The sequence below is a fragment of the Erpetoichthys calabaricus genome, chromosome 6 (genome assembly GCF_900747795.2).
Source record: "Erpetoichthys calabaricus chromosome 6, fErpCal1.3, whole genome shotgun sequence".
NCBI lineage: Eukaryota > Metazoa > Chordata > Cladistia > Polypteriformes > Polypteridae > Erpetoichthys > Erpetoichthys calabaricus.
The window spans coordinates 71,340,541-71,350,615 of NC_041399.2; the positions used below are offsets into that span (position 1 = coordinate 71,340,541).

A 10,075-nucleotide genomic window follows, 5' to 3' on the forward strand; every position below is an offset into this window, starting at 1 on the left:
TGCTATTAGGACCTCCAGCCCCTTCTTTTTTAACCTGTCGCCCAATAAAGAAGCGGGGCATTTGAATTTAGTCGCACTCGCTGCACAGCATTGGACTTCAGGCATATTATTTGAATATTATTATATCACGGCTTTGGTCAGTTCATGTCGTCTTATGCGATGACCTCAATATACAGGTGCACGACGGTAAGTGTTTTAAGAGTCATCGCTGTCATTCCCTTAATGCTTTCAGGTCAAGTTAAAATTAATAAATTATGATGGGCAGCTTTTATTTTTATTTACTTACTTAAAAGCATAGTAAACGTGATTTGCTCGAATTAAACCTTTTACTGAGACCGTTTACATTGCCATTGGCAGTGCTAGGTAGGTACATTGACCGTTTACATTGCCATTGGCAGTTAATGCTAGGTAGGTACATTGACATGGCTTTACGCATGACGATGCTTTTATTTATTTAAGAGAGTAGACGTGCGTCTGCCCTCCGCACAAGCGTCCAAGGTTTATTTTTATTTTTTTGCATGCAACGTGGTTATGCCGAAATTGATTTTCAAACGTTTAACAGGTAGTCATTGTGCAGTTATGTTCGTCTATTTCTGCCGCATCAAGTTACGCGTCAGTCAGTCTGTTCACCCATTTTCTCCTACTGAATTCAGGGTCGCAATCACGGCGGGGTCGATGCGATGCTAACAGTGGGCGTGGCGCCAGTCCCTGGAAGGGCACAGGTCCAGGTATTCTAAAGCCGCAAATTATTCTAATGTTAACCGAGACATGTTCACGTTTACGTTTGCTTTTTGGGCAGATGCCTTTCTCCAAGGCGACTTACAACCTTTGAGGTCACAATTGCTTACATTTCTTTTGTTTTTCCAATTGGATCACAGGCAGGTGAAGTGACTTGCTCATGGTCACACAGAGTCGGCTGCAGGATCAGAACCCACAACCTCAGGGTTTGAAATCTCAGGTCCAAAGCATTAACCACTACAACTCACTTCTCCTTCTTTTTGGCTCCTGTTAGGGGTTGCCACAGCGGATCATCTTGTTCCATATCTGTTTGCCCTCTGCATTTTGCTCTGTCACACCCATCACCTTCATGTCCTCTCCCACCACATTCATAAACCTCCTCTTGGGCCTTCCTCTTTTCCTCTTGCCTGGCAGCTCCATACTTAACATCATTCTCCCAGTATACCCAGCATCTCTCCTCTGCACATGTCCAAACCAACACAATCTCTCCTCTCTGACTTTGTCTCCCAACCGTCCAACCTGTGCTTGTCATACCCAGTGCAAATCTTAGCATCTTTAACTCTGCTACCTCCAGCTCTGTCCCCTGCTTTCTGGTCAGTGCCACAGTCTCCAACTCCATAGCTGGTCTCACTACTGTCCTGTAGACCTTCCCTTTCACTCTTGCTGGTACCCGTCTGTCACAAATTACTCCTGACATTCTTCTCCACCCATTCCACCCTGCCTGCACTCTTTTTCACCTCTCTTCCACAAACCCCATTACTCTGTACTGTTGATCCCAAGTATTTAAAGTCGTCCACCTTTGCCAACTCTACTCCTTGCATCCTCACCATTCCACTGACCTCCCTCTCATTTACACACATGTATTCTGTGTTGTTCCTACTGACCTTCATTCCTCTCCTCTCTAGAGTGTATCTCCACCTCTTCACGACAACTCACTATCTGCCAATAATATTGGCCCCTTTTTTTAACGAACAACAAATATTGTATACGGAAAAAACACTTGGTTAGTTACATGGTAGTTCTGCAATACTGAATTAACCAACTGCACTACAACTGTCGCCCATTGTCTTACAAAATTTCCAGAGTGAAAACACTTAACACAGACAGTTGTAGTACAAGAACGTTTTTAGAGTGGTATGGTAGCACAGTACTGCTGTCTTGCAATAAGGAGACTAGGGATCACATCTGGGGAGCTCCATTCTTGGGAGTTTGCCTGTTTTCCTTATGTCCACTTGGATTTCTTCTGGGTGCTCTGGTTTCCTCCCACAGTCTACAGACTTGCAGGTTAGGTAATTTGGCCCTAGTGTGTGTACGTGTGTTTTCACCCTGTGACAGACTTTTGCCCTGTCCCGGTTGAGTTCCTGCCCTGTGCCTGAAGATTGCTCAGATGGGCTTCAGCTGCCATATAACTCTGTCCTGGATAAGCAGGTTAATTGGAAATCTATATTAAACTGTATTTTTTGTTCAGAAAGTATCACAGTTCTTTCTTGTTCTAGTCATATTTGAGAGTGCTTATTTAGAGCATACTATAATAGCATTTGTACTCCTTAATACTATTTTTAAACATTTTTGCAGCTGTCTGGTGAAAATGAACAATTAGGAAGAAAACTAAGGAAACTGAGGCAAAAATATGAGTTACTAGAGAATCAGCTATCCAACATCCAGGAAAAACTTCAGCATCAACGAGTGATGCAAGAGTGCAATGCCTCCAGAGAGTAAGATGTGTTCTAGCACTAGAATAACTACACAAGACAAGCTTTCAATGATTTTTTAGAACATCTCTGCAGTTGTGTTAAGGAAATGTAGTTGTGCAGATTAGTAAATGTTAGTCCTCATCTTTCTTCTCTTCCATTTCTTTTCATTTATTTTATTAAAACAGATCCTTAAAACACAGTTGTAGGTGGGTCCAAGTTAGATCAGTTTTTCGCCCACTTCATTCTTAGAGGCCCACTCTAGCTACAGGTTTTTATTCCAGCCTATTCCACAATGAGTGAGCTATTTTATTTAAGTGATGTCATTACTTGAGTCCTTATTTTTGTTTTTCAGTGTTGCATTCAGAAAAGTGCAGTAGTGTGAGACTTGCATTGATAAGGAGTGTAGAGACCTTTGTATATTTGCCATAGTTTTAAATGTGTAGCTCTTTTTTCCCTATTAAATCATCTTTCTTTCCTGTGAAGTTTGCTCTGTTAACTGTAATCTAACAGTGACAATGACGGACAGAGGAGACACCAGGACAGACACTGAAAGGCAGCAGCATACTTTTAGCTAGAATGCTTTTTAGTAAATAAAAGGCTAAATAACCAGGGGCCTTAATGTGTAAAACTTGCTTGTGCTTGGAAACATGCATTCACCATTTCTTAGTTAGAATTTATAAAATTTGACCTTGATGTGAAAATTGGCTTGACATTATGTCAAATTTTGACCATCCATTAGACTTATGCAGACTTAGCAGGACAATGAAGTGAATAGAAAGCCCTGGTTCACTGTGCATTACAATGACGCGTCAGTCACAAGTATGAAAAGTAGTGACATTTTAGTGTAATGACATCCTATATATGAAAATGTGCTACAGAAGTAAATGTTGTTGTTGTTGTTGATACCTCCAATGTTCTTGAACTAATGAGATCACAATTACTTAAATGTTCTCTAACAGTAGCTATCTTCATTATTGGTATCATTGACTCGTGCATGGGCTACACATTAGGGACATTAACATTAAGCGTGTCTATTTATTCTGTATAAAGGGTGTGCAGTATGTTGTGCGACAACTGACCACTGGCAATGGCAGTGTAGCCAAGAAGCCAATCCTTACACACAGCATGACCCTGAAGTCTGCTTCCCACACTGCTATTTGATAAAACAATTGAATAGTGGCTTCAGTTAGGCCTCCTTGCTACAACATATTTGAACAGAAAACATATTCAGTGAATGAAATTGCTTTCACTTTCCAAAAGCAAATTTGTTATATTATAATGTCTTTATTACAACATGTGTGCAGTCAACTGCACCAGTTACATTAGGAAGATAAGCAATTTCTGCAGATTGTCTTTTGATCTCGGCCTACTCACCCCAACCACAAAAGAATTGGATGTATGTGGCTAGCATCTTAACTGTACCGTCCCGTACAGATGCCATGACACGTCTCGGGGATGACTGCGAGATTCCTGACCTGTCAGACAGTTCATGCTGTAAAGCACCCTACAGTTGTTAAAACTTGTGATGGAAAAGGGATTCTGAAATGGGAGGACTATGTAGAAAAAGTTTTGTAAATTCTACAAGGTGTGACTGAAATGTATGCAAATTCCTTTAAATGAAAGGCCGCAATGTGCACTTTCATCACATCTGAATTGTTTGATTTATAATTTTAAACTTTGGAGCTGAGGAGTAAATCAAGGATAAATGTGTCTTTGTCCCAAACATTGTGGAGGGCACAGCATCTGTTCCTTGAGAGCAAAATCTGTGCATAAAGAAAAGACAGAATATGTAGTTTAAAAATACGGAAATAAAATATTATGGGGGAAAATGTTCAGATCCCATTTGACAAACTGAGCGCTTTATGTTGGAGTTACTTTCAAGTCTAAAGTGATAACTTGGAAAGGAACCTTCATATTGGCTACTTATGGTTTGCAGGACATCTCACTGATTCACTTTAAAAAAAACTTTAGTGCTCACATCTTATTTGGACGTAGATATGCGTAATCATTTACTTACTAGAGGTTTATAGAAAGAGGAAAAAAACATTACAGATGTGTGTACACAAGTATTATAAACAGTTAAGGAGGATAATATTGTGAATTCAGATTACTGAAATTAGTGAAAATCCTACCGTACAGTTTGAAAGCTCGTCACAGTATTTCACATATTACCACTGAAGCTAAAATCACTCCATGATTATTTTTGTCTGCTTCATGAGTTATGCTACAAACCCAAAAAGGCAAACATACAGTATGCAGTAATAGACACTTCAATTTTTAAAAGCATATTATTCCTGAGTGTCTTTTAGGAAAACTTATAATGTATTCAGAATTTGCTTTCCAGCCATCCTAAGGTGTACACTGTAAAGTCAACTATTTCTTTGAGTCAGATCCTGAACCCTTAATTAATACGGCTTTTCCATTTTCAGTGTCCAGGTCCAAACAGAGCTGCAGCCATGGCTGCAAAAGGGGCTGCAAAATGTAAAACCTAAGCCAGAAAACAATCCGTAAGTCCTCATTATATACTGTTCAGTACATGTTCTGTGTTCTTCTCTTTGCGAATCACGTGAGTTAAGCATTAGCAGGACGTTGAGAACTGTTTTAAAGGCCTGTGATGTAACATGGTGCTGTTTTGTTAGATAACCTTAAGTTTCCTTTTTTGTGTCCTCAGATAATGACCACAGTGTAAAATTTCTTTATATTTAGTGGAACTGGACACTGTTTTTGGCCCATAATATGTAAATAACAATCAAAACATTCTCTACTGCATAACTTCATTGTTTTATCCCCCTCCAGACTCTCAGATTTGTATAGTACATTGCTGCAACGCTATGAGAAGCAAATGCAATTTAACAAGGAGCAGAGTGATTTAATTTTAGAGCTTTATGTAAGTTTGTTTTTAATTCTTTTTTTACTGTGTGCAAGTTGAACCTTAATTTTTGTATAATGAACACAACAAGCACTATGTATTATTTCTAAGTACCATCTATATTTTTCCAATATACAATATTACATTTGCCATTTATTATAAAGTTTTTCTGTGAAGCAGCTACCTCTGATGCATAAAGCTAAACCATCAGATTCCAAAGTAGTTTTCTCCTGCTATAATTATCTCTCTCCTATACTTTAACAATGCAAGTGTTAAATATTTACTTCATATTGCCATTGCTTTCTGTGCTCTGTGTAGTTGTGCTTTCATTTTCTTTGGTTCACTTACCTTATTTTTGCATTGTCATTATGGGTACAAATAAGAATGCAACCACACTGCATGGGTACTTCGATGCAAATTAGGTTTGCTGTAAAACATTCTGACTGGTGCATGTTATCATTGTGAGAAAAAGAATGCTTTATTTGTTACAGTATTACTGTTTTAATTTCATAATTAAGCAGATTGAAAATTTGTATTTTAATGCATTCTTATTTATCATGGTGCTGAAGAGTGGCAACGTGCTGCCTGTTTTTGCATATGCTAGTAAGAGTCTCACTGTTGTTTGTACTGATGACAATGTTACTACTAAACAGCCTACCTCGGGCAAGACTGAGTGTTTGTATTTCAGAAAAATACCGTGATTCAGTGTGCAACGTGCTTCTAAATTGTACAATTCAATACATTTGTATACTTCAAAGTTAATTCACTTGTAATAAATTATCTAAATGGAATGAATCAGTAAAAATAAGTAAGATAATTGCTAAGTACACTTTTTTTTTGTTTTAAATACCATTACTTTAAACTACTTGTAACTGTCCAGTCCAGGGGTCTTCAATCACAGTCCTGGAGGGCTGCAGTGGCGGCAGGTTTTTGCTCCAACCTGATTACTTAATAAGAAGCACTTCTTGCTCAAGTAACACGTCTGCTTCACTTTAGTTGTCTCACTCATTAAGATTTTGAACCCTTATTGCTTATTTTAGTCTTAAACAGCCGTATTCTTGGATTTTTATTGCTTCTAATTAGCAATAACATGCAAATGACAAAAGAGACCAGCATTTCTCCATTTAGCTTGTTACCATGTACACCAGTGTGTGTATTTATCATGCACTGTTGGGTTTAATTAAATACTTGGAAGGAAAGTGAAGAGAAAAAAAGTGAAGGACTGAGAATTACTCCTCCATTTTAGCCTTCAAATCATTTGGATGATATCCTCAGAAAGGGGAACAAAATCTAAGATATGAGAATTACCTGACATAGCAGAGTTAAAACACTAACAAGCCATGAAATGAAATTATTGGCAAGAATTGCTTTCTAATTAAGCAACCGGGTTAGAACAAAAACCTGCAGCCACTGCGACTCTCCAGGACTGTAAAGACCCCCGTTCTAGTCACTGTAGTTGTTTTTATTAAAGCCAGCTTCTAAGAGCCCATTACTCAACTTTTCATATTAATGCTTTCATCATTAATATATGTGATGGGGGTAAAGTTTGTGTTTTTTTCATTTTATTAAATAAAGCGCATAATATTTAACTTGTATATTTTAGGATTATTTTAATGTAGCTTTTAAGTGAATAAACTTGTGTGACCAAGACTTTAACTATACATCAATCAGCCACAACCTTAAAAGCACCTTCGCAATATTGGGGAGGGTCCTCATCATGCCATCAAAACAGCTCTGACCCATCAAGGCATGAACTCCACCAGACCTCAGAAGGTGTCCACTGGTATCTGGCACCAAGACATTGCCAGCAGATCCTTTACATCCTGTTAGTTACGAGGTGGGGCCTCCATGGATCAGACTTGTTTTTTCCTACCCATCCCACAGATGCTCAAGTTGACTGAGATCTGGGGAATTTGGAGGTCAAGTCAACACCTTGAACTCTTTATGTTCCTCAAACCATACCTGAACAGTATTTGCAATGTAGCAGCAGCATTATCCTGCTGAAAGAGTTGTCATAAAGGGGTGTACGTGGTCTGCTACAATTTTTAGTTAGGTGGTATGTGTCAAAGTAACACCCACATGCATGTCAAGAGCCCAAGGTTTTCCAGCAGAATATTGCCCAGAATGTCTCACTGCCTCCAATGGGTTCCGTTCTTCCCATAGTGCATTCTGCTGCCATCTTTTCACCAAGTAAATGACACACGTGTACCCACCTGTCCACATAATGTAAAAAAACATGTTTCATTAAACCAGGCCACCTTCTTTCATTGCTTCATAGTCAATTTCTGACACAGTAGTGGCCATTGTCAGCACCTTTGGTGGTTGTCAGGGGTCGGCATGGGCACTCTGACTGCTAAAACAATATATTTCTTGTTTTAGCTCTGAATGTATGTTGATTTCTGAACTGTCAGGAAAAAAATTACACAGAGTTAAAACATTTCTTAGTCTTTCCTTACTGGTGTTATTTGGCACTATGAGAAATTACAATTATGAAATAACACTGTGGACTTCCGAGTAAAATTAATGCAGAAAAGGAGAAAAGATTTTAATGTCAAATGCATAATTCCTTTCAATATTCAAAATTCATTTGAGCATTTCATTATAGGGAAGGTTGCAGTCACAGGAGACTCAGCTTCAAGCAGCACAAGATGTTGTGGACCAGTGCAATCTGTTGCCATTAAACAGACGGTCCAGCAGTGCAGGGAGAAAAACTGTTTACACCTCGGAGAAAGTGTCAGCTTGCAAATGTGCAAGTCAGATATTCTGTGATCCACACTGCCACTGCACAGGTAAAAGCAGCTATAAAAGAGCTTCACCTACGGATAGTCGGATGATGGATGTGCTTTAGGTTGGACAAAGGTGATAAATATGTAACTTGTGTGTTAAGCTTAGAGTTGGGTTTGTTACGGGAATCTGTCACAGGTCAGGAAATTGACTTTGTAGACAACAATGTAATGTTTGTGTCCATGTATGTGTATAGTCTATCCCAGTTTTTTTACGTATACTGTATATAAATTAATGATGGATTTTGATTATGATGAGGTTAAATGATTTAGAGACCATTTACTTCTTTTCATAAAAGACTTCTTCTTCTTTCGGCTGCTCCCGTTAGGGGTCGCCACAGCAGATCATCTTCTTCCACATCTCTCTGTCTTCTGCATCTTGCTCTGTTACACCCACCACCTGCATGTCCTCTCTCACCACATTCATAAACCTTCGCTTAGGCCTTCCTCTTTTCCTTTTTCCTGGCATCCTTCTCCCAATATACCCAGCATTTCTCTCAGATGTCCAAACCAAAGACTAGTAAGACATATTAAAGCTAAATCTACTGAGCTTGGCTCCTTGAGTTACGTATTTGCTTGTTTGAAGTAGAAGAAGTTACCTTATAATTTGTAGTGAAGGTGTGGCGTTCACATTTAGCCATAATCGAACACAAGCATAGATTACATTTTTTATATGACTTGTCTGAGATGTATTAAAATTCAGCAGACAGTTTATCATCAGTTCAGAAAGCAGAAGCACCTCCATTTATATTTGTCTAACTAAGCCAAATAAGAAATACTTATTTGTCCCTTGTACAATGTCAACATAATTTTATATTAATTTTATTATATATATTTATATTTTATATTGAAATGTTTACAACACATTTTTGGAAGAAAACCATTCAAATTTTTAATGTTCAGTAATGACGGCCTGACAAGTGCATCTGTATACATTCTGATATTTAAAATTTTTAAAAGATGTTTGATTTTATTTTGTTTACAAGACCGTTAACTTTTTTTGTATTTAAAGAATTTAGAGTGGAAATTGAAAAATTGCAGAAAGAGAAAGCAAGACTTTCCAAAGAAAAAGAGATGTTGAAGATGGAACTGGCTCTTCTAGATAAGGTACTGAACTTGACTTGACTTGACTTTTGTCATTGTACATTAAACATTTTAAATGAAATGGTGTATTTAGTTATCTCTTATAGCTTAATCTTTTTACTGAAACTCATTCAACAGTATGGAAACAATCTGTTTTTTATGTAATGGTTTTCTTAAATAATGCAACTTCATTTGTAATAAGTATAAACAATGTATTTCTATCAGTGATTAATGTTATTTCTGTATAATTTTCTGCTTTTGTGTGAACAATGAAAAAGATACGTTTACCTCTCAGTCTCGCACCATCACCATAGTTCATTATTGGCAGCAGGAAAAAAGAATGAAAAAATAGAGTTATCGCCCTTTCTGTCTTCTGCACCTTTCCGTTGCACACTGTTGTGCCTTTAATTTAAGGATAGCAGCCAGAATAACCTTTCATGTACCTACATGATTATTTTTTTTCAGGACTTTTTTGAAGAGATTGAAGATCTGAAATTTGCACTGCAAGAAAGTGCTCAACTGAACCAAAAATATGAAAAGTATATTAAGCAGATATCTTTAAGATATGGACTTCCTGTTCCTGGCGCATACTCATATTATTCTGAATAAAATGTTCAATTAATCTGCTGTAAAGTGTTACGTATTATATATTTTTTAATCAGTATCTTCAGCATTTGAGTCAATCTCAAAGTAGTTTAGATGTACTGTATCATTGCAGTTCTGTGTGTGTGTTTTCTTTCCTACATATATAATAGAATTAGAGCATTCTTTGAGTAAGCAGACTTCTTAAAGAACAGAAAAGTAAGAATCAAATGGGGACTGAAGTTGCAAACATTATTTGAGGTCCATTTTCTTGCCTCTTATGCCACTCTGCCCGACTTTTTCTTCAGTTGTATCATTTTGCATGG

At 37.7% G+C, this 10,075-nt stretch overlaps 1 protein-coding gene across 1 annotated transcript; it reads left to right on the forward strand.

Annotated features, from left to right (window-relative positions):
* LOC114653915 (centrosomal protein of 290 kDa-like) lies at nucleotides 1-9,788 on the forward strand. Its single transcript, XM_028804460.2, has 7 exons — nucleotides 1-186; nucleotides 2,314-2,453; nucleotides 4,862-4,939; nucleotides 5,229-5,319; nucleotides 7,907-8,090; nucleotides 9,097-9,191; nucleotides 9,633-9,788. The coding sequence occupies exons 1-7, from the start codon at nucleotides 145-147 to the stop codon at nucleotides 9,774-9,776; spliced, it is 774 nt and encodes a 257-aa protein (XP_028660293.2). The 5' UTR covers nucleotides 1-144; the 3' UTR covers nucleotides 9,777-9,788.
* The last annotated feature ends 287 nt before the right edge of the window (nucleotides 9,789-10,075 follow it).